This window comes from Ictidomys tridecemlineatus, chromosome 16 (genome assembly GCF_052094955.1).
Source record: "Ictidomys tridecemlineatus isolate mIctTri1 chromosome 16, mIctTri1.hap1, whole genome shotgun sequence".
Lineage (NCBI taxonomy): Eukaryota > Metazoa > Chordata > Mammalia > Rodentia > Sciuridae > Ictidomys > Ictidomys tridecemlineatus.
Genome location: NC_135492.1, coordinates 38,280,200 through 38,304,683, shown reverse-complemented (window position 1 = coordinate 38,304,683; position 24,484 = coordinate 38,280,200). Strand labels below are relative to the sequence as shown.

At 57.7% G+C, this 24,484-nt stretch overlaps 1 protein-coding gene across 1 annotated transcript in view; it reads right to left on the bottom strand.

The window, feature by feature from the left end:
• Positions 1-2,108: 2,108 nt before the first annotated feature.
• The window catches only part of C16H3orf20 (chromosome 16 C3orf20 homolog), a 36,767-nt gene continuing 14,391 nt past the window's right edge, over positions 2,109-24,484 (bottom strand). The window contains exons 7-16 of the mRNA XM_078033407.1: positions 23,615-23,767; positions 22,357-22,477; positions 19,697-19,828; positions 17,621-17,744; positions 16,475-16,727; positions 15,436-15,742; positions 14,047-14,154; positions 13,721-13,863; positions 7,102-7,269; positions 2,109-6,582 (exon numbers count right to left, since the gene is read on the bottom strand). Of these exons, the coding sequence (XP_077889533.1) occupies positions 6,501-6,582; positions 7,102-7,269; positions 13,721-13,863; positions 14,047-14,154; positions 15,436-15,742; positions 16,475-16,727; positions 17,621-17,744; positions 19,697-19,828; positions 22,357-22,477; positions 23,615-23,767 (1,591 nt within the window). The 3' untranslated portion in view covers positions 2,109-6,500. The remainder of the gene's footprint in view (positions 6,583-7,101; positions 7,270-13,720; positions 13,864-14,046; positions 14,155-15,435; positions 15,743-16,474; positions 16,728-17,620; positions 17,745-19,696; positions 19,829-22,356; positions 22,478-23,614; positions 23,768-24,484) is intronic.

Sequence of the window (24,484 nt, the reverse complement as noted above, 5' to 3'; positions counted from 1 at the left end):
TGCCTTAAGATGAAAAAAAATCATTTAAAAAAGTACTGGATTCAGTTTGCTAATATTTTGTGGAGAATTTTCGTGTCGATATGCGGAGGCGCAGTGAGCAATGAGATTTCATTTCTTTTCTTGTTATGTTTTTATCTGATCTGGGAATCTCCTGGGTGGACAAGGAGCCCTGCTGTCCGTCCAGGGCTGAAGGCATTGTGCTCTGTCTGGGCGATGAAATGCTGCAGACCACGGGGCCCCGGGTGAACTTCCATCCCACGGATGAATTTCATGAATAGAAAAGAAGCCAAAGACAGAAAAATGTATTCCTTAGGGCTGGGGCTGGGGCTGCACGTTGGAGCGCTCACCTACATGTGCAAGGCCGGGTTGGATCCTGGGCACCACAGAAAAATGAGTGAATGAAATAAAGGTACGGTGTCAACTAACCAAAGAATAAATATTAAAAAAAAGATTCAGACTCGGGATGTGCACCTCAGTGGCCACACACCTGCCTGGCACGTACGAGGGCCTCGGTTCCACCCCCAGAACCTCAAACAAAACCAGGAACAAGCCCAGTGTGGTGGCCCATGCCTCTCATCCCAGAGGCTCGGGAGGCTGAGGCAGGAGGATCGCAAGTTGGAGGCCAGCCTCAGCCACTTAGCGAGGCCCTGAGCAGCTCAGGGAGACCCTGTCTCTAAATAAATACAAAATAGGGCTGGGGACGGGGCTCCGTGGTCGAGGGCCCCTGGGTTCAACCCCTGGGACCAAGACCCAGGGGACGGGGTGGACACCATCGGGTCCTCGTATCTATTGGCCATGGCTGTCCACAGTCCCTCTTCTTAAAAAGTCTTCATCAAGACTCCTAAAGCCCAAGAAGTAAAATGAAGAATCAATAAATGGGATTTCATCAAACTGAAAAGCTTCTTCGCAGCAAAGCAGGCCATCAAGAAGGTGAAGGGAGAACCCATAGGGCGGGAGGTGACCTTGGCCATCTGCACCTCAGGTAGAGCATCCGGCCCCAGGACACACACAGAACTCAGAAAACACCAGAAAAAAAAAAACCCAAAACAAAAACAAATAACCCGATCAATAAATGAGCAAAGACACTGAACAGGCACTTCACAGAACAAGAACCCTGAGCGGGGCTGGGGCGGTGGTTCGGTGGTGGAGCGCTTGCCTAGCAGGTGTGAGGCGCTGGGTTCCATCCTCAGCAGCACGTTAAAAAAATAAATAAGATGAAGGTATCGTGTCCATCTGCAACTAGAAAAAGATTTTAAAAAAAGAAATAGGACTGGTCAACAAATATAGGAGAAAATGTTCAACATCACTAGCAATTAGAGAAACGCGGATTAAAACGACACTGAGATTCCATCTCATCTAGCCAGAATGGCATCTGCCAAGAATACAGACAAGAGTGAGCGCTGGCAAGGACGTGGGGAAAGGCACACTCAGACACGGCTGGTGGCACTGCAAATTGGTGCAACCGATATGGAAAGCAGGATGGAGATTCCTCAGAAACCTTAGGATGGAACCACCATGTGACCCAGCTCTCCCACTCCTTGGTCTATACCCAAAGGACTTAAAAGCATCACACTACAGGGACGCAGCCACATCAATGTTTACAGCAGCTCAACTCACAGTCGCCAAGTCATGGAACCAACTTAGATGCACTTCAACAGATGAAGGGATAAAGAAGATGTGGTACATATCCACAACGGAATACTACGCAGCCTTAAAAAAGAATAAAATCATAACGTTTGCCAGTAAATGCATGGAACTGGAGACTACCATGCTAAGTGAAATCAACCAATTCCCCCCAAACCAAAGACTGAATATTATCTCTGATATGCAGATTTGGACTCACAATAGGTTGTGGGCGGGGGGGGGGTGAAGTTTCACCAGATTGGATGGGGCAGAGTGGGGGGGAAGGGAGAAGGGATGAGACAGACTGTGGAATAAATCAGACATAACTTTCCTGTGTTCCTACAGGAACCCACGACCACTGAAACTCCACATCGTGTCCAACCACAAGAATGGGAAGTCATCCTCCATGTGAGTACGATATGTCAGAATGCACTCTAATGTCATGCATAACCAAAAAGAACGAATTTAAAAAACTGGAAAAGAAGTCTTTGTCACTTTCTGTTTATTAAGCTCGCGGATCTTTCCAGAGTCAAGTTCATTATTCTGCTTGAAGGACCAGTTTCGGGTTTTGTACATCTTCACTGCTTCATTACTATCTGCAATTCTTTGCTTGGATTGATTTATTCATTTATTTTTATACCAGGGATTGAACTCGGGGCCACTCGACCACGGAGCCTCAGCCCTATTTTATATTTTATTGAGAGACAGGGTCTCCCTGAGCTGCTGAGGGCCTCACCAAGTGAGGCTGGCCTTGAACTCACGATCCTTCTGCCTCAGCCTCCCAAGCCGCTGGGATTCCAGGTGTGCTGTCTGGATCACTCTGTTGTAACCTCGTTCAACTTGACAAATTGACTGCTTGACCTTTTTAGCCTTTCTGGGGTCCTGGGGACTGTTCTTTCCCAGACGCAGCTCTAGCTGCGTCCCACAAATAATGACACGTTGAGTCTTCATTCCCATCCGCTTCTAAAGATCTCTGGATTTCCTTTGGATTTTGAGTTTAACCTGAGACCTACTTCGTAATAGTACTTCAGTTCCCATAAACACAGGGTGTTGGGCGTATCTTATTATGTATCTCTGTGTTGCATCCCATTTGGAGAATACAAGGAACCAAACAGACACTTCCCAGGAGGAGGAGGAGGAGGAATTAAGGGAATTTAATTCATGGCCTGACACATGGCTTCCTTTTGAGAAAGTCCCATATGTTCTGAGTGCATTATCCCAGTCTTTGGTCTCTCTCTGTACATTTTTTTCTCTGCTTTTTAACATCTGGGATGGGCACGTGCAAGGATTCACAGTGGGCTCTGAATTTTCAATGGGGGGGGGTCCATGAATTTTTGCTTGAGGCCTTTGGAGACTGCATATGTAGGGTTATTTATCTCCGTGACCAAGAGGCCTGACAGGAACAGCAAGAGGAGGAGAAGTTCACTTGGCCCATGGCTTCACAGGTCTCCGTCCACAGAGGGTGGACACGGTGGCCCTGGGCTCGGGGTGAGCAGGACGTCGAGGTGGGAGGGTGTGGAGGAGGATCGTCAGGAGGAAGGCAGAGTCCTGCTCACCAGGCACACCTACTCCTTCATTTTTGACATTTATGTGCCGTATTATTTTTGAACATCTCGAGTAGACGCCGATTTCGTGTTATTTTTTTCCCCTAGAGAATCCCATTTTTTTCCCCAAGTTTAACAGCTCTGTTGACCTAGAGTTTACATACCTTGCACTTCACCTATTTAAAGCGTGAAATTCAGTGGATTTTAGTGTATTCACGGAGTTGTGTAGTCGTCACCAAGATCTGATTGTAGGATGTGTGCCTCGTGCGTAAGAGAAACCCTAGAACCCTAGGAGTTGATCCCCATTTCTCCCTCCCTCCTCCTGAGGCCATCGTGAATCTATTTTCTGTCTCTAAATGTTTGAGTCTGAACATTTCCTATAAGTGGAGTCATCACCGGTGGTGACTGTTTTTGTATTTATTTTCAAGGGTCATCTGTGTTGTGTAATATGTATCAGGATTTCACTCCTTAAAAAAAAAACAAAAAAACAAATAAAATAAACTGCTGAGTAACCTTCCGCTTTGTGGATATACCACAGTCTGTTTGTCTGTTCAGCTGCTGATGGACATTCATTTCCATTTTATGATATTGTAGATGATGCGTCAATGAACACTCACGGACAGGTCTTTGTGTGTGAGAGTCCCTAACGTTTTGGTTGGAGAGTTTAACACATTCACGTTTATTATACTGCTTCTCACTTTGGGACTTATTTTCGTCACTTACTTTTACTGTTTTCTCCTCTCTCTACTTTCTTTCCTTTGGATTGACAGAGATGCATTGGTGGTCGAAAGGTTATATGTTCTATTTTTTTCTTTATGATGGTCACCATTTAAGATTAACTTGTTTTGCCTGTGCATCCCTCTCGACTCATACGCGCATCGGTATCTGCACTTCTTCCTCACAAGCTAAACACCTGACTTTCTCTATTCCTACCCTTCAGTTCTTTAAAACCACTCCTCCACACTCCTCCATTCTCCTGGCACCCAGCGTTGCTATGAAAACTCGGGTATCAGTCTTGTCCTCCCTTTGTGGCTTCTTTTCTCTGGCATTTTCTAGAATGTTCTCACATCGTACAGAAGGGGCTCTGCAGCCTGCGTCTCAACCTGGCTCCTTCACCTGGTCATGGGTGAAGTGGGCTTTTACAAGAAATCATCAGTTACTTCCAAAGTCCTCTGACCCTGTTTTACACCCCCACCACAGAGGAGCAGAGCTCTCGTTGCTTGGCTGACGTATTTGGCCTTTTCAGTTCACGTTTGAAAGTCCAATAGGTGTCTAGTGCGACCTCATTTGTGGCTTCAGTCTGCATTTCCCCCAAGGCTGATCATATTGGGCATCTCATCCTGTGCTTCTTTTTGACATCTCTACAGCATCTTTTGCAAAATGTGCAGATATTTAGTCCATTTTCTTTTTTTAAACTGAGTTGTCTTTTTGCATGGTAAGCATTCTCAACTTGCTTTGGAAATTCATTTTTCTCCCAATTTGTGATGTGCTTCTGTGATTTTCTTAAAGGTGTTTTAGATATTTTTTCTATCTTCCGGTTTTCCAATATATTTTTTTTTACTTGTTGATGGAACTTTTATTTATTTATATGCGGTGCTGAGGATCGAACCCAGGGCCTCCCACATGCTAAGCTAAATGCTCTACCACGGAGTCCCAACCCCAGCCCTCTTCATGACAGGACGGGGTTTCGGGCCCTGGGGCCTCTAGTATGGCCCTATGGGCCCAGCCCCACCTCCGCACGGAAGGAGGGAGTTGGGAGACTGGATGTGGCATCAGGGACCCCCTGATACTGCTGTGTGCCATTTAGTCTCCTTTTTTTTTTAATATTTATTTTTTAGCTCTTGGCGGACACAACATCTTTGTTGGTATGTGGTGCTGAGGATCGAACCCAGGCTGCACGCATGCCAGGCGAGCGCGCTACCGCTTGAGCCACATCCCCAGCCCAAGTCTCCTTTTTTGTAAAGTGAGGAGTCAGTTACCTAGATCCCTGGGATTTCCTTCCTGTTTTAATGTCCTCTGATGCAGAGTCGATTGGTGGGCAGGCTTCCCGTCTCCTGGTCATTTCCCAGAGACCATTTTGTGCAGCCCCCAACGCAGGCTGACCGTGGGGGCCGTGAGTCATCGGATGCCCCTTCCTTCCCTGCTGGCACAGAGACTGTCCTGCTTCCTCATAAATCCCACCCTTCATTCCTCCTGGGAGTCTTCCTGAAAACGGAGTCACACAGACAAACGGGCTGCTCATGGGAGGCACAGATGGGTAGTTAACTGGGTCTCCTCACTGGGGTGAATCCACCCGACTCCATGGTGCTGTGATCGATTGGTGATGTCTGCAAGGGCTGTGGGAGCGGTGGCCCGGCCCGAGTGCCATGCACTTCCACTCTCTAGAGATTCCTTTGAATTGGGCCATCTTGGGGAGGACGGGAGGGGGCTCGAAGGAGGACAAAACCAGTTCTTTTTGTAGGCAAATGTTTGACTCAGATAGAAACCAAGCCTCAGAAAGTTCAGGTTGAAAAAAGCGTCTATTGCAGAGGACGCCCTAGAAAGTTCGCCCCCGGGGCTCGGGGCCTGAGGCTCTGGGCTCAGAGGACCCTGGGGCGTCCTGGTTCCTGGGAAAGAGCTCAGGGGAGCCCAGTCCAGCCCAGAGCTGCCCACCTGGGGCTGTGGATGGCCAGCCCTCTCGGGGACATGGGACAAGGCGGCTCTGCAGGGGGACCCAGGTCTGGGGGCCCCTTGGTGCTTCTGAGGGTGCCCCAGCCTCCAGCGGAGGCCCGGGTGGCCAGTCTGCAGAGGCCGGCTGAATGACGTGAGCCTGTCCAGGGGCCACCAGCTTGGCTCTGTGCACACACCAGGACTTCCCGGGGCGCCTGTCACCCCTCTTCCTCTGGCTCCTCAGTCCCCGCTCTTGGACCTCCAATGCCCTCCAGCTCCCCGTCCTCTTGTCCCCTCTCCTCTCGTCCCCTCCTCTCCCAGTCACCCCCTCCCTTCTCTCGTCCCCTCCTCTCTCCACCTGGGCCAGGACCTGCGCCCTTTCCCACCCACAGAAGGGTCAGAGGACACAGGCGTGTCCCATCAGAGGCTCCTGGGGTGACCCTGTGGTCCATCAGGTGGCCCTCCTGTCTCCTGGGGATGGGACTTTTCAGAGGCCACCGAGGAAGCGTGGGCTGGAGACAGCGGGGGTGGCCCATGCTTGGCCTGGCCAGGGCTGGGGGCCCGTCTGAGCCAGGCTGCCCCGTCCCCGGGCCTCACCCACAGGCTGAAGGCACGTTTCTTTATTAAAGGGGGCGGGGCGAGGTGCGGGCAGGGGCGTCCACGGCCGGCCACCGGGGCTGGCGGTCACTTCTTGGTGGCCTGTTTCCTCCGGCTGCCCCTTCTGAGCTTGGGGGGAGGTGGCGGCTCCACTTCGGGATCTTTGGGCCTAAATATCAAAACACAGAGGCAATGGTGGGCGGGGGGCAGGGCCCAGGACCTGGCCGGGCCTGGGTGGGGGGCTGCGGCCATGGGGTGTCGCCCCCTGGGGAAGGGGACCGTGACGCCTGTGGCCTTCCCACCTGCTCCTGCTCCTCCTTCCCTCCTTCCTGACACGGGGTCCTGCAGGACCCACGGTCTCCTTTTCCCTGCCTTGGCCTCTGGATTCCCGAACTTTCTGTAGGGCCCAGCAGGTGCCGGGCAGGGACCCAGGGGACAGTCTCGTCCTTTCTGAGACCAAAGGGCTCATGCTGCAGCGTCTACCCCCAGAGCAATGCTGGCAGCTCCAGGGAGCCTCTGGCTGCCCGGCTGGACACAGCGGCCAGGGTTAGGGACAGACCCGTGCCTGGGGAGCGGTGGCCATGCAAGGCCAGAGTCCTGCGGTGGCCGCGCGGCCGGTGGCAGAGCCAGGGACCCCCTGCTGCGCGCTGTGCCTGTTTGCTGGCCCCAAGCCACCGTGGCCACCTACTTCACGTCAACCGGGGAAGCGATGTCCTTGTCCACCCTGTCTCCCAGGGCCAGCGAGGAGACGCTTCCTTCGAGATCCCCCGACGCGGCCTTCTTAGCTGCCTCAGAATCTTCCAGGCTTGGGATAGTGGCTGAAAGGCTGCAGGGCAGGGGACACGGCGGGACAGAGCTGCGTGGGGCAGAGGGAGAGACAAGTCAGGCCTGGGTCAAGGGCACCACCCTGGGGACCCGCAGCCAGCTCAGGGCCGGGTCCCCAGGCTTCTGTTAGAGGCCACACGGGCTCTGGCTCATGTGCTGGCCACACCTGGACACCCAACCGTGACCACAGGAAACGTGGCCACCGGGCAGAGGGGACTAACCTCGAAATGCCCGGTGGTGGGGCTCCAAGTGCCCCAAGGGTGGCATCCTGCCACCCAAAGCCAAGGAACTACCAATACGTTTCTGTTGCCGAGGCCGCTCGGCATGCAGACCTGGCGTCAGACTGTCTGGGGCTACTGTGACAAAACACCACAGACCGGGTGTTGTTATAAACCACAGAGGGGTATCTTGAGGTGTGTTTCTCACAGTCTGGGAAGTCCCAGATCACGGCTCTGGGAGACTCAGTGTCTGCGGAGGACACTCCTCCCGATGGCAGCTTGTCGCCGTGCCCTCACACCGCGGAAGGGGCAGTCGCGTCCTCTGGGGTCTCTTACACAAGGGCACTAATCCCACTCAAGGGAGCAGCACCCTCATGACCTGATCACCTCCCCAATGGCTCCTCTTCCCAGCATCACCCCGTGGGAGGTGAGAAGGTCAACGAGGGAACTTGGGAAGGGGGTGGAGACAGACACACCCAGACCACGGCACCTTGTTCCAGTCACCGGAGGAAAGGCACGGGTGTGGGTGCCCCTCACCTTTACACCCCACCCCATGGCTTTGCAGCAGGTGCTGCCTGTGTTTCTGACCTCAGGAGGTTTCTGAGCATCACAGGAGCCACGAGCAGCAGGCTGCTCAGGGCTGTTTGTCCCCATTTTACTGACTGCAGTCCAGAGAGGGGAGTGGGCTTGTTCAGGGCTGCATAGTATATCACTGGCCCAGACAGGACTGGCCATTTGCTCAGTGACTTGTCATGTGGTCATGATTATTGATCTGGAAGGAGCCTGTCATCTGGTGGGTGATGACGCAGGGTGAGACCTGGGGGGCTCTGGGGGCCAGTGGCACCTATGCCTAAGACTCAATGAGGTGACCCAGTCATCCCCGCTGAGGCTGGGGTGGGGATGCAGGAGGACCAGGGCCGGGCCATCCCACAAAAGCTCACAGCCGGGCGCAGCGGCACCTGCGGCGTGTCACCCTAGCAATTCGGGAGGCTGAGGCAGGAGGATCACGAGTTCAAGGCCAGCCTCAGTAATGGTGAGGCCCTGAGCAGCTCAGGGAGACCCTGACTCCACATAAAGTAGGAAACAGGGCTGGGGACGGGGCTCCGTGGCCGAGTGTCCCCGAGTTCAATCCCTGATGTGAACAACATCCCCAAACAAAAACAAGGTCACAGAACCTGGGCACATTGTCACCATCTGCACTTAGCAGGCCAGTGCGCCCCTTCCCCCTCCGTCCCCACCCCAGGCCGCATCCAGAGCCAGTGACCCCTGTGCACCCTCAAAGGCCACCTGCAGCCCCGACAGAAGATGAAGGCGTTTGTGCCCGTGGCTGGGCCCCGGGTGCCCACGTCCAGCCCCTGCTATGCTGAGAGGGAAGGATGGGGGGACACAGGAGCAGGGTCAGGCTGGGGGTCCGCCAGGGCCCCTGTCCCACAGAGCTCCGGCCTCGGGGGGCGGGGAGGAGGTCCCTGGGGTCTGTGGTTGGTGGTAGATCCTTAGGGGGTGCAGAGAAGAGAGACCTGGGCATTGCACTCACTGACCCGTCCATCCGTCTGTCTGTCCATCCATCCCCATATTTACACTCAAGGAAGAGATACGCGCACCAGGCCCTGAGCCCACAGTCCTGCCAGGGCCTGAAATAGCCCCTCCTGGGCACTGGCCTCCTCTCTGGCCTCCCTGCCTCCAGCCTCACCCCTGGCTGCCCGAGACGGCATCTTCCTTAACCTGGCCTTGTCTCCCTCCCTTGGAACCAGTCTAAGGTCCCCTGACATCCGCAGGGGGACACTTAGCGCCCTCGTCTGACACGTGGATCGAGGCCCTGACTGACCAGCATGGTCACCAGCTCCTCGTGGCAGCTCTTGCTAACTCCACGGCTCCCTGTGGCAATGTCACAAGCCTCGGTGACAAGGAGGGTGTGACACGGGTCCTGAGCCTGGGTGGCACCCTCTCTCCATGGCATGAGGCCAGCCCTCGGGTCCTGGGTCCCTAGGGACTGTGTCCAGGGGCTCTCGCGCTCAGAGAGAGGCTCTTGCTTAGTGGCTGAGGCTGGCCTCCAACATGCGTTCCTCCTGCCTCAGCCTCCTGGGTCACTGGGATGACAGGTGGGCTCCACCAGGCCCAGATTAAGGGACACCCCTGCCCTGATGTGCGTGTCACCCGGGGTGGGGGCTCCTGGCTCAGAGCCGGGTCAGCTCCCCCTGGACTCTCTGACACCTGGCCCCCGACACCCCCTCCTCTCCCTGCTGGCCCAGCCCAGGACCCTCAGCACCGCAAGGGGATGTCACAGGTCACTCTGCCGGTCCTTGTGGGGCCACCAGGCCCAGGCCCAGCCCAGCCAGGGCCAAGACCACAAAAGAAGGGTATCCCTACCCCGGGGTCTGACGGTCCAGCAGGGAGACAGACGGACGGACATGACACTCAGCTCCCAGGCCCAGGGAGACCAGCCTTTCAGAGGGGCCAGCGGAGGGCGAGGTGACAGGGACCGAGCCAAGGCTCCCAGGTCCCCAGCGCGGACCCCCCCACGGCATCTGCCGCAGCCTGTCCCCCTGTCACGGCCCAGGCACACCAGGCAGGGGACAGCCCCCGGCGGGGCTCGGGCCACCTGCACCTGCCTCGAGAGTCCCCTCTGGGTGGCTGCTCTCTGTCCCTCCCTGTGCGTGTCCCCTGCACCTCAACCTCACCAGGGCGGGGTGGGCAGGGAGGGGACAGGCGTGGATCACGGGGACACCCTGCATGTGGCCGGGCCTCCCCACAGAGGGGGGCAGGGGCAGGGCAGCCACTGGGCACGCGGTGGACACGGCCCAGGCCCTGTGCTCGACCCTGGGCACCCCCAAGTGTCCAAGGTCCCTGGGTCCCCCCAGCCGGGACCCTGGTAAGAGCAGGGTGACCGCTTGCCCCGTCCCTGCATGCTGCTGCTTAAGGGCCCAGGCAGAGGCGTAGACCCGGCACGGCCTGTCCCCGAGGGTCTCCCTGCCCGCTTGGTAAGGACAGGGTGAGGGGCCCGGCCAGGCAGGGGACAGGGGCTGGGGTCCTCCACCTACCCCCTCTCAGCCTGGGCGGCTGCGCTGCGGGCTCAGAGGGGCGCCCGGGCGGAGGCGGCGGCCGCGGTACCCACACCCCAGGAAGCCTTCCGGGAGGAGGGGGGCTTTCGGGCTGGGGCTCCAGGCTGTGGGGGGACAGAGACAGAGACGGCACAGGTCGGTGGGGAGGTGGGCGATGCAGGGGCGGCCAGGGCGACCGGGGGGGCGCTTCACCGCCGAGCCACACCCCCAGCCCTCCATATTTTTTATTTTGAGACAGGGCCTCGCTAAGTAGCGGAGGCTGGCCTCCAACTTGAGATCCTCCTGCCTCAGCCTCCCGAGCGGCGGGGATGGCAGGTGTGCACCACCGCGCCCGGCCCTCTGTATGACTTTAAGCACACGGTGGGAGCTGTGCGCAGGGCTCCAGAACGTTTTCTTCCTGCAGAACGGAAACTCTGTCCCTTTCAGCTCATTCTCTTCCCCCTGAGCCCTTGACCTTGGCCGTTCCACCTTGTCTCTATGGACTGGGGACGCCAGGAGCCTCAGGCACGGCACAGTCACACGGCGGCGGCGTCAGTCTTTCTGTGGCTGCTGGCTCTTCTCTTTGGGTCTTTGGCTCAGCCAAGGTGAAGAAGGTCAAGGTCAAGGTCAAGGTCAAGAATCCTTGAGTTGCTCAGAAACTGAAGCAGTGACGTGGCTTTGAAGCTGGGAGATGGGGTGGACGCCCAGGAGGAAGATGCTCCCAGGGGCCCCCCAGAGGACGGGGCAGGGACAAGGGAGGGACATAGGGATCCTGTACACGGAGGTGACCGGCACACAGAGGCTCCCATGTGCGGAGAGACCGCTGCCCGCTCTGCAGGAAGGGCTGTCCCCAGGCGTCCCAGCGCTCTGGCCTGCAGGGGTCTCTACAGGGCACCCCCAGACGCCCCGCAGCCCCCTGCCCACCCACTCCTCTCTGCCTGCGGCACCCCCCGTCTCCGTCTCCCCCAGGGCCTCACGGGAAGGACCACGTCCCTGGGCCTCACCAGACCCCTCGCTTCCGTCAGGTCCTCGAGGACCCTGCCCCCCGTGTCCCCGTGGCCGGGTCCTCCAAGGGGAGACAAGCCGCCCAGCCCAGTGGCCACCCAGCCCCTCCTGAGCCCTCTGGTCACCTCCCTGCGTCGACCCTGCTGACCTGTCCCCAGGGACCTGTCTTCCCAACGCTCCTGTGCAAGGCCAGACGGAACAAGGGCTCCCTGTGGGGCACCGTGACACTCTTGCCCCCTTCCTGCTGTCACCAAAAACAGGGACAGGGAAAACAGCCTACGCCACTTCCAAACCACCCAGGTCTCCTCCTTGGATACTGCCACCGACGATTGGCTCAGTCCACAAAGTGGACCCTGCGGATGGGCAGGGCTGGCTCATCCGGGAGACACGGTTCCCACCAAGGGACAGCGAGGCCCTCCCAGAGCCTCAAGGACGAAGCCGTCAGCCTGTGTCCCCCTGGAGTCAGGGGACCTAAGTGACCCAGCCGGCCCTGACTGCCAAGGCCACGGCCCGTCAACCTCCCGAGGCTGAAGGTGGACACTTAGAGCTGAGCTAAGGTTCAGCCGTGCCTACCCCAGAGGCCGCCACCCATCGGGGAGGGTCACCAAGCCCTGCACACAGGCTGCCCGCTCAGAGGGGAGCAGCCAAGCCCAGGACAACGCAGCCCGCCCTGCCCGCGGCCACCAAGCACCTCACTGGACATGGCCGTCTGCGTTTCTGCCTGACCCACAGTGTCCCATCCTGTTCGTAAGGACACTGTGCGATTTCACCCGGTGCCTCCGGAGCCCGGACGATTCAGGCCCGTCAGGCAGTGCCAACCTAGTCACCCAGCTGGAGGGGATCAGCAGCCGGTGGGACGCTCTGAAAAACCTGTCTCAATCTTTGACGTGGTTTCCCCCATCGGGAGGTAGGTTCTGGTTCCCCTGCCTCGACTGTGGGCTGCCCCAGGGACTCCAGTGCGGTGGGACGTGTGAGGCCATAAGACTTAACGAGGCTGGAACCCAGCCGCCATGTTGTGAGGAAGCCCAGGCCGCCCGGGGAGGCCATGCAAAGGCAGCAGCCCAGAGGGAACCTCAGGATGAACCTGCACACAGATCCCCTGCCTGGCCCAGCCCCGTCAGCTCCAGGACTGTGAGAGGTCGAGTCAGAGACAGGCCACAGGACCCGCTGTGACAGGGCAACATTTCCTTATCCAGACGTCCTTCTCTGTTTCTCTAGGCACCTCAGAGGCCGCTCTAGAATCAGGCGAGTCCTGTACACACTCGCAAGACTCTGCCTCTTTCCTCTCTTAAGAACCTTGACCATCTCTGGGTCTGTGTGTTTGGTTTGTCTCTTTTTCTGATTCTTTGCCCAGAATTCCTCAAAAAAGTTATCGAAAACTGTCGCCAGCTCACCGGCCAGTCCTGTCTGAACCCCTGAACCCCCCACAGCTCGGGAGACCGTGACTACTTAACAGTGACCTCATCCCCGACAGGGACAGCTCTCGGGAAAGGCTGACAGGGTCATGCCCACAACCTGACAACACGTGACAATGCCACACAGCTCTGTCCCACTGCCCCCGACCCACTTGAGACACCCGCGGCCCTTTCCTGGTAACAGCGGAATGGCACGAGGAGGCGGGGCATCTGCCAGCAGTCCCGGCTTGTCTTGGGCCTGGCCTTTCCCCTCCCTCACTCTCCTTCTCCCCTCTCCGCCTCTGGAACATTCTAGAACACCCTGAGCCTCGTCTTCCCTGCTCCCTGTGACTCCCCACAACTGGTCTCCGAGGACCCGTGTGCACTCGGCAAACCAAGCAGGAGCGGGGCTGCAGGTGCCAAGTGGAGGCTGAGGCAGGAGGATCGGGAGCTCAAGGCCAGCCCTCAGCAACTCAGCAAGACCCTTGAGACTGAGGTCTGAAGACGGACGTGTCTAGAGGTTCCTGGGGGATCAGCTGCGGCTCCCAGGCCTGGTCAGAATGGAGACTCTGCTCTGTGGCAGAAGTCACCAGGGACAAGTAAACATTTGGTACATGCTGTTCCAGTCTCAAGAGAATGCTGTTCCCCGCGGCACAGAAGGTCCCTCTGGAGTGATTCCAAATGAGGTGACGCAGGTGGGACAGGAGGCGGGGCTGCAGCTGGGGGTCCTGCCTGACGAGCCCCATCCTCAGGATCTCCGCCACAGACACGAGGACTAGGCATCTGGCCCAAGTCCCAGGCCGCCCCCCGCCCCGTGTCCCCTGTACCTGAACTTGTAGTTGTCGGGCAGGAAGTAGCCCATCTTGCAGTCCTGCCGGGCCCGGAAGATCTGCTTGAGCAGGTTCTGCTTGCTGAAGCCGTAGCCGTTCAAAACGCGGCCCCCGAACAGGAGCTTCCCCCCAGCAAACATCTGTGGGCAGTGGAGGACGTGGCCTCAGCCACCCGCCTGGGGAGGTGGCCTGAGCCTGGCCTAGGCCCCCCCCTTGCTTGGCCTTTAGCCTCTGCTGGACCAGGCTGTTCAGAGGCTGCTGGGCCCTCCCAGGGGCCCTCCTGGGAGGCCCAGAGTGGAGGGCAGGGGGCTGGCCCCGCTCACCAGGATCATGCCCTGGACCACGGCGAACCTCTTCACCAGCAGGGACGGGCTCCTCTGCAGGGGACCGTGCAGGTCGTAGCGCAGCAGGCGGTAGGGGTCGTGGCGACACTGCACAGAGACAGGCTTCACGCTCACCCCATGCCAACGGGACACACCGGGGTCACCCCTCCTGCCCCCGGGGAGGGTCCTGGGTCTGCATGGCGCCCTCTACAGGCCACCACTGGGATAGCTGCCCACTGGCCTGGCCCTGCGGAGTGGCCCTGCAGAGCCCTGAGAGGGGCACTGTGCCCCTGGAGGACCTGCATCCAGGCTGAGGAGTCCACACTCCATGGCACCAAGGACGTCCCCAACTGTCCCCCGGGGCTGCCCCTCCCCCACGCCTTCCAGTGGGTCCAGTCCCGCGCCAGGACCTGAACCGAACCCAGAGCTCTAGGTAGGGCCACCAGATCCCTGGACGGGCACAGAGCAGGGTCTCAGTGAATAGTCCCGGAGCCGGGGCCGTAGCACGTGCCTGTCATCCCAGCAGTTTGGGAGGCTGAGGCAGGAGGATCGAAAGTTGGAGGCCAGCCTTGCAATTTAGCAAAGCCCGAGAGAACTTGGTGAGATCCTCTCTCTAAAGAAAATGTAAAAAAGGGGCTGGGGGGCTGGGGATGCGGTTCAAGCGGTAGCGTGCTGGCCGAGCACATGCGAGGTGCTGGGTTCGATCCTCAGCACCCCATAAAAATACAAAATAAATAAAGATATTGTGTCCAGCTACAACTAAAAAATAAATATTAAAAAAAAATTTCTGGGGAGAGGATACTCGGGATTGAACCCAGGGACTCTCTACCACGGAGCCACACCCCAGGTCCTTCCATTTTTATTTCAAGACAGGGCTTTGCTAAATTGCTGAGGCTGGCCTCCAACTTGTGATCCTCCTGCCTCGGCCTCCTGAGCCTCTGCTGGGATTATAGGAGTGAGACCCTCCTTATGGCTCCTTAAGGTCCCCTTTAGGCTTCATCATCAATGAATTCAGACTCTGCAGTTTACACCTGTGCAGAAACCCAACCCACGTGCCCAAACCCCACTCATCCTGGGAGGCACTTGATGGAATTCAGGAGGTGACTGGTACAGGGCCCTGGGCACTGACAGCTCTCCTGTCATGGCCCTCCCTGGGGCCTCCTGGGGCTGCCAGAAGCTTCTGCAGGGCCTGGCTTGTGTCTGAGTGGACAGAGGTCCCCGGGGCCTGGCAGAGTCCTAGCGCACAGTGGAACAGAGGGCAGAGGGCAGGACGTGCAAAGGCCCTGGGGAAGAGAAGGGGTGTGGCCTCTGTGCCGGAGGTTCAGCGGGTCCCAGCGCTGCGGGGGCTTCCTCTGGCCTCTGGGGTCTCCTCCCTGGGCCCAAACCAACCTGGATGCAGGGCGAGGCGCGGCCCTGCTGCTTGTGGTTGTACAGGGTGTCCAGCACCCACTGCAGCTGCGCCGTGCTGCCCGGGCTCTGGCTCGAGACGATCCCGAACACCAGCACTTGGCTGGGGTCGCGGGGCGCGGACAGGAAGCGCTCCAGCTCCACGTCGGACACCAGGGGGGCCTTCACCATGCACCTGCAGCCGGCGCGGATGTCCTCCCTGCGCAGCAGCTTCCGCAGCACCAAGGGGCAGTCGGAGGGCGAGGCCGCCCACCGCGTGGGGCTGTGCACCTCTTTGGCCATCTTCCCCCTGCGGCAGGAGCATCCAGAGGGGTCCTCAGGGGGCCGCTCACAGGCCCCTGCCCCAGCCGGGCTGCCCATGAACAAGGACCCGCTGTGGGGGGCGGGGAGGCTGTGGGCGGAGTCCAGTCTGGCCTCACCAGCCAGGTGTGCTCGGCCTCGCAGGCCCCTGATCTCCCTGCGCCTCTGTTTCCTGGGGGCTAACGAGGTGGGCGACTCTCTCCCACACCCCAGGGCCTGCTGCGGGCTCTGCAGGCCTGTCCCCTTGACAGTCAAAGCAGACCCTGAGCTGGCCTCTTTTCCTGACCTCCACTGAGGTCAATGGTCTAAGCCTCCTTTTTTTTTTTGGTTTGGGGTATTGGGGGGGGGGGTGTGGAACCCAGGACTGCGCCATGCCAGGCAAGGGGCCCTGTCACTGAGCCACGTCCCCAGGCCTTGGAATTTTACTTTGAGACAGGGCCTCACAGAAGTTGCCCAGCCTGGCCTCCAAACTTTCCATCCTCCTGCCTCAGCCTCCTGAGCCGTTGGGATGACAGGCCGCCAGCACTTTCTAGATCTCCCTTCTCCTAGCCGCTCTCCCTGGGCTCTGGCCCGGGCAGGAGAACTGTGCGCAGCACCCAGGTCAGCTCCTGCCCTCTCCCACCCTAGGACTCCGCTTCAGGAGGGAGGGACGTGGCACTTGGCTCCCGTCATGTCCTCCTCCCTGCCCGTCCCAGACGCCTCGGGGGAAGGGTCAGCCCACCTGGACGCGAGGGAGGCCCTGGCGTGGAGTCTGGTGCCCTTCTTACGGGAGGGGCTCATGGAAATGGACTCTGCGTCCTCCTTTATAGACTCTTCCACAAGGGAGTCTGGCCGGGCCGACTGGGAGCGGGAGAGGAGGTCGGCCATGTGGGAGCTGGACCTGAAGGCCTTTTCCAGATGAGACCCGGACTTGAGCCTCACCCGGCCCATGTCGGAGTCCTCCTTCTTGGCGGGGTACTCGATGGTGAACAGACCTGGTAAGAAGACATGCTGCTGCTGTCACGTGTCAGCACAGATGCGCCACCTGTGTCCCTGCTCCTGGGCTCCACCCAGTGGAACGCCCTCTGCTCACCTCGTCCCTGCTTGGCCACGTCTAGAGATTCTCGGGCCCCAACCGTAGCCCCCCCAGCGACCAGCCTAAGAGTGGCTGCCTCTCCCTCCTTGCCCCCACTTTCCCCAAGGGGCCTGGCTTGGCCCCAGCAGCCAACACAGAGCTTGGGGCCACAGTCAGTTCCTGGATCATGCTGTTCCAGGCTCTGAGAATGCTGTTCCCTGTGCTTCAAGATAGAAGTCCTCCTACTTTCTTTGTAATGTTCATTTTTTTTTTTTGAATAGGGGATTGAACTCAGGGGCACTTAACCTCTGAGCCCCCTCCCCAGCCCTTTGTTGGCATTTTATTTAGAGACAGGGTCTCGCTGAGTTGCTCAGGGCCTCCATGAGTTGCTGAGGCTGGCTTTGAACTTGCCAGCCTCCTGCTTCAGCCTCCCGAGTCACTGGGATGACAGGTGTGGGCCACGGCTCATTCTGTTACACTGTACTTGGTACATGACAGTTGTACCTCATGGTGACATTCGTTGTGACCTCTGTGTCCAGGCACACAACAGGACGGTATGATTTATATCCCCGTCTTGCTTTCCCTACTTGACGGGAAAATTTGGAGGCCAAGGGCCTCTCTTCCTCCATTCCCTTGTCCAAGCATTGACTGAGTGAGTGGACTCGGAATGGACAGATGACCCAGGACAGGGCCCCCTCCCTCTGAGGTCCCCTGGGGTGACCAAACGGGGCCCGACCCCTGCTGCCCGGGTCCCCAGGTGGGACGGGCGGGGAGAAGCTCAGTCCCCACCCCGTGGCCGCCCGCTGCCCTCACCTGCAGCCAGCAGGATGGAGTTCATGAACTGCGTCACCGTCTTCTGGAACCTCCTCTTGATCTCCGCCAGGGCCCGGGTCAGCTTTGACACCTTGTCGTCCGAGCCCCCGAGCCTGCGGGACAGCTGAGGGAGGAAAGGGCAGGGGTCGTGGCCACCTGTCCCCCTCCGCCTGCAGCACCCCTCTCCCTCTCCGTCCCGTGACTTGCTAAGTACTTGAGGCTGACCGTCCCCCAAAGGCCCGTGTGATAAGAGTGTGGCTCTTGGGGTGGAGTGGAGCCTTTAAGAGGTGGGGCTTAGCGGGAGGACTTTAGGTCATTGGGGGCGGTCCTTTGTTGAGGTGGTCTGAGGGACTCCAGCCCTTTCCTCTTTCTCTTTTCCTTCCTGGCCATGAGTTCAGGGTTCTGTCCCACACCACACGCCCCTGCCATGGCACGCTGCCTTGCCACACGCCCCAAACAACAGAGCATTGTGAACCGGAACTTCCAACACTGTGAGCAAAAAATAACCTTTCTTCTTTATAAGCTGATTATCTCAGGCGGTTTGTTACAGTGATGGTCTCTGGGTCTCAGTGCCTATCACACAGAAGGAGCTCAATAGATGCTGTCCGTGAAGTGTGGCGCTTTGGCTACCCGTTGCCCTGTGCGGTGGGAGAGTACTGGCTGCCACCAGCTCCCAGGTGACAACTTGTCATTGACCAAGGTTACAGAGACTGACTGGTCACTGGGGGGCACAAAGGCCTCAACTCCTTCCAGGAGTCCCACATGAACTCCTGCACACCTATCTCCATTCCAGGGGCTGTTTCCCAGGGAAGCCAACCGCAGACTTGGTCTGGACATCGTGGGCAGCTCCATGGAGCTACAGCTTCCAGACTGAGGCCCGGCGGGGCCTGATGTCTTCTCCCAGAACCTTTCTGATTTCCTCAGCCAATGGCAACTGCTCTCGGCTCAACCTCCACATCCATCCACTCCTGTCTGCCTGGGGTCTTGTTCGTTTTTTGGCTTCCTTTGTCCCTATACTTGGCCGGCTCCTGGCGGGCAGGACCAACGCTCTCTATGTTCCTCACTTAACACAGCGTGGGAGTGGGAGGCTGAGGCAGGAGGATCGAGAGTTGGAGGCCAGCCTCAGCAACTCAGTGAGGCCCTGAGCCACTCAGGGAGACCCTGACTCTAAATAAAAAAATAAAAAGGGCTGGGGACGGGGCTCCGGGGGTTAAGAGCCCCTGGGAACCCCAGGCCATCCCCAGTTTGGGGGAGGTGACAATGAAGGAGTGCCACGTTGGAGCTGTCACTGCCGGGGGAGGGGCTGCTGAGCAGGAGACAGAGTGGACCTGGAGGGGCCGGGGGGCGGAGGGCCTTCAATATGTCCTCGAATTTTGTCCAGCGTCCCTTCTCCTCCTCCTGATCAAAGCGCCCTGATTTGCCTTTAGGACAACACTCTGCCTTGTCCCTTGCCCCTGAGGTTCATGTGAAGCTCATGTCACACCCTGACCCTAAGGACGGTGTGACACTCAAGTGTGGCCCGCTGGGGCCGTGCACGGGGGACACTTGAGTCACGGGCAGCCGTCGGAGCAGTGATGCTGTCGCTTTGTCTCCTCCTCCTCCTCGCTCTCTGTGGTCCTGCGACTGAACCAGGGTCTCACGCTCGCTGGGCATGACGTTGGCACTTCCGCTGGAGCACGTGGGACGCCACCGCGGGTAGGATAAGAGCTCAGAGATGCTTGTGGCCATTAGGAGAGAAACTATGAGACTAAGTCTGACCCGGACTAAAGCAGGACCAAGGGAGGGGAACGTCTCGTGGAATCTCGGGAGGGCCTGGATCCAGCCGTGCCTGAAGCCGCCCATCAGCAGACTTCTCAAGCTCACCGAGCCGACACGCTCTTCTGTCGCGGTGAAGCCCATCCACGTTGGATTCTGCCCCTGACAAGTGACAGACTCCTGACTGATACCAAAAGTTCACTAAGGACAAGAAGGAGGTACTAAGGTCAAGTGGTGGGTGACAGTAGAGTGACACAGGACCTTGGTGGGCAGTGGGACAGGAAGCGGCAGGTCACGGCGACAGGCCCCGCTCTGCCTTACCCATTTCTCTGGCATGGTCCCGTGGGGACAGGTTCTGGCCGACACGGTGAGCGCCACCGTCTCGTTCAGGGACGTGAAGGTGACCACCACGGAGTCCTGCCCCAGCATCGTCAGCTTCATCTGCTCGTTCACCTGCAGACAGGAAGGTGGCGCTCAGAGGCCTGCCTGTCCCTCGCACCCCGTCCTGAGGCACAGGGTCCCTCTGGCCCTTGGCTGGGATCCGGCAGGAGGGGACACGCCCAGCAGCTCAGGCCCCAGCCCCAGCGTGACCAGCTGGAGTCCAGCCGTGGCTGGGGACAGCGGGGCTCAGAAGCTCGGCCTCTGTCCCTGGACGGGCAGCTGGGCTACTCAGTACCCAGACACCAGGTGGGACTGCGACTCTTGTCCTGTAGCAAACAGAAGGTGACACGGCGGGTAGAGCCAGAAAGCCACCCCCCCAGGTGGGTGGGCAGATGGCAGGAACCAGAGGGGCTGAGCCATGGCCGCTCCCCCATCCCCCTAGAGTCACTAAGTGCCATTCTTTACCCCAAGAGGGAGCCCAAGATGGTGCGAAGGGACGGGAGCTCTTTTTCACCATTTCCAAAGACAGGGGCTCAGAGAGGTTGAGCTACCTTCCTAACGACACACAGCTGCCTGCAGTCAGCAAGCCACGCGGTCCTGGAGGGCCCTGCTCCTGTCCATCTTCAGCGTCCCTCCCTGCACACTCCCGGGACTCCTCTGGACCAGGACCCTCTCTTTTGGCCCCTTCCATTTCCTTCCACGGACTCCGTTGGGGGTCCAGCGGCCCGCACCCACTGCTCGCCGCACCCCTCAAAATAATAATAATAATATTATTATTATTTTAAAATAATAATAAAGGAGGCGCTGGGGCGGAGGGCCCGTGTGGAGCACCCGGCTTCAGTGCACGGAGCAAAGCACCAAGACCAACCAGCAGAGCTGAGCCAGGCTCTCCAGGCTGACCCCCCCGTGGGCGGCCATGAACTTGAAGGGGAAGAGCCCCAAAGCTCCAAGAGTGACCATGAGGCTGGGGATTCTGGGGACGAGGGCGGGAGAGTCTGTGTTCCCAGTCCTGGCCCTGAAGGTGACCCACGGCCAAGGCCACGGCCAACCGCTACCATCTCTCCTGGCACCAGAACCCAGAAGAGAGAACCCGGGTGCACCACAGTCATGGGGAGGGAACTGCAGAAGGGACGGGTCCAAGCAAGAAGGAGGGCCCAGAACCTGGGTGCAAACTGGCCACCCGAGAGCGGCCGACCCAGGACGGGTGGCAGCGTAGGGACAGGGACCTGAGGGCTGAGCGGCTGCCGGCTGAGCTGAGAGGAGCCGAGGCTGGCGGAGTGAGTGTCACCCAAGTCGAGACAGCATGCAGAGTCCCCAGCCTGACACCCATACCTCCTCCTCTCTCCACCTACAGCATCAGACTAACTACCTGGGTCCCAGCTTTCATTCACAAAAAGCCTGGGAACTCTTTCCTTTTTGTAGTACTCAGGGTTGACACCAGGGGGAGCTCTATCACTGGGCTGCACCCAGAGCCTTTGTACTTCATTCTGATTGGGTCTTGCTAAACTGCGGAGGCTGGCCTTAAATTGGAGATCCTCCTGCCTCAGCCTCTCCAGCTGCTGGGATCAGAGGCGTGTGCCGCCCACCGTGCCTGGCAAAGCAACTGTGAGCTCTTGAAGACTTAGGACTCAGGCTGCCTGCCCTCAAGCCATCTGCGGTCTTCGTGGAGGGGAGACGTAAACATGATGACCACGTGACAGTCCACCCTAGACACAGCAGGAGGGACCCAGCTGGGCTCTGGCCACACTCTGGAGAAGGCAACCGAAGGACCCACCTCATGACAGACCTTCGGAGGCAGAGCCTCCTGGAGGCCGGGCCTCGCATCTGCATTTCAGTCAAAGCCCAAAGTGACAGTGAGATGCAGAGCCGAGGACCCCGCCCCGACACAACTAACTGCAGAGGGCCTCGTCCCCAAGTGTCACTAGCACCAGGGATGAGAAACTGAGCACATATAATGGCTTTGTTAATGTATTAAAGCCATTTAGTATTACAAGTTCAGTATCCCTTGCTATGGAACGACTGTCTGAGGAATGACCAGACAGATAATCCAATGAGTGAGACACGGGTTCATCAGCCATCTATCTCGACTCCTGTTTTGTTTTTTAATAATAACAAAGTTATAAAAACTTGAGACCAGCACAGAATGGCTGACTCCCACTACTGTCACGAAACAGGCATTGGAAAGAAAGCCACCCACTACTGTAACTGTCACTTCATAAAGTAAAGGAGCTGGGCTTGGCTCAGGAGGCCGAGGCAGGAGGATCGCAAGTGGGAGGCCAGCCTCGGCCACGTAGCGAGGCGATAAGCAACTCAGTGAGACCTTGTCTCTCCACAAAATGCAAAACAGGGCTGAGGAGAGGGCTCAGTGGTCGAGTGCCCCTGAGTTCAATCCCCGCCCCAAAAAGTAAAGGATATTTTTACAAAAAAAAAATATAATGATATTCATAGTGAAATTTAAGTAAGAAGAACAGTGCCAGTTGGAGGATCGAGCGTTAGAGGCCAGCCTCAGCAACCCACCGACCTGGAACCTCCCATCGAGACCACAGACTCCTGGGGGGAGGCTTGGGAGGCTGCCGCCCACCCCCACCGCCCAGCCCTACCTTGTACTCCAGGGAGAGCAGAGTTTCCGTCTTGGAGGTCCAGCTCCACTTGTGGACGATGTAGCCCTTGTGGTCATTGGTGGTCCCGCCTTCGTCATCGAAGACCAAGACGTACGGGGAGCTGGGAGAGACGCCGCAGTGAGAGGCCACTGCCAGACCCAAGAGGGACACCCTCATCCCCACGGGCAGGCAGCACTGAGAGCCTGCCCCAGGCTGATGCCAGCTTCATGTCCCCTGTCTAGGATGTTCTGAGGTCCCCTGGCACCTGCTGAGGCTCTGGGGCGGTCTGTAGGAAGCGCCATGCTGAGGAGGATTGACAGCATCAGGCCAAACCCCAGGAGGGAGGAAATGAAATTTGTGCTCTGCACATATAACTTAGCAGGCATCAAAATGGGAACTGGCACACTTAAAATATGGGGTTAACTCATTCCTTTTAAGAAGTGTTCCTTGCCAGACACCGTGGCGCACTCCTGTAATGACAGCAGCTTGGGAGGCTGAGGCAGGAGGATCGCAAGTTAGAGGCCAGCCTCAGCAAAAGCAAGGCACTAATCAACCTAGTGAGACCCTGTCTCTCAAGAAACTACAAAATAGGGCTGGGGATGGGGCTCAGTGGTCCAGTGCCCCTGAGTTCACTCCCTAGTACCCTCCTTCAAGCAAAAAAAGAACAGTTCCTATGGAAAGTCACATAAAAATCAGCCTCTGGCTGGGAAAAAAAAAAATATGTGCTTCTCTTAAGAGAACACACAGAAGTGCTTCGCATGCCTCTCCTTCACCCGTTCCTGATACAAGATGCTTTTCACCACTAAAGAATTCTTCTGGAAGGCAGGCATGGTGGTGCACACCTGGGATCCTGCAACTTGGGAGGCTGAGGCAGGAGGATTGTAAGTTCAAGGCCAGCCTCTGCAACTCGGTGAAACCCTTCTCAAAATAACAAGGCCTGGTGGTAGAAGGCCCCTGGGTTCAATCCCCAGCACGCAGGAAAAGGAAGGAAGGAAGGAAGGAAGGTAGGATTCTGGAAGAACTGCCACCAACAGTCAAGATCTCTGGGAGCCTGGAGGAGGAGGACTTGGGGAGTAGCGCTTCTCATTGGCTGTACCTGGCACCCAGCTGGCGAGGGCGCGGCTTCCCAGGGCTGTGTTCCTGCAGGCATTGCCAGGCCCCTGCCTCGCTGCCTCCCGGGACCTCTGAACACCACCTGTCCTCCCTTAAGAGGACACCATTCAGTGCCCCCCACTACCCCAAGGGGCTGCCCGCTTACCGGGACTTGGCGTTATAGTGGACATAGCCGTGGCCTTCGGCGCTGAACAGGGCCAGGAAGGTGAAGTTAGGTGTGTCACTAAAAAGACAGGTGACGGCTCTGGCCCGGCAGCAGGTCGGGATCTGGCACATGGCGACGTTTCCAGAAGGATAGCTGGCGGGAAGGGTCAAGGACAACTAGAGCAGACCCAGGAGTGTCCCTGCATCTTCTTGCCGCCCACCTTGTGGAGGGTGGTCTTGTCGCCGTCTCACACAGAAGAGTTTCCTGGGCTTCACGGGATTGGGGGACACGCAACTTTCAGTGCTAACGTCAGTCAAGTCCCGGGAAACCAAGGACCAAGGTCATTCTACTGAAAATGTTCCATGTCACACCCCCAAGGAAATCGGTGGCAGAGCCAGGATCTGATCTCTGGAGCCATTTAGTTCTGCCAGGCTGCCTCCGATCTAGGAGAAAGAGTGATTTTCTCTGTCGATTTCCCGCCAAAGAGGCCCCCAGAAGCCTTAGTCCTGCCCAAGGAGGACACGGTGTTGGTGGCCACTGTCTGGCGTGCAGGGGCTTCAGAAGTGGTACCCTGGACACTTCGGTGATTGGCACTGGGATCTACTCTCCTAAATAATTATGGTCAGCTGAAAAGCGAAGAAATTAACAGATAGAAATAATAATAATAATAATAATAATAGATAACCTAAAAGAAATCCTGGAGCTGAATGTACTGAAATAAAAAATTCACTAAACAAATTCAACAGCAGATTAGAAGTACTAGAAGAAAAAAAATCATTGTCTTCAAAGATAAGTCCGTTAAAATTATCCAGAAGAATGGGTAGCAGAAAGAAAAGAGAATAAAGAAAAGTAATGAATTCACAATGGCCT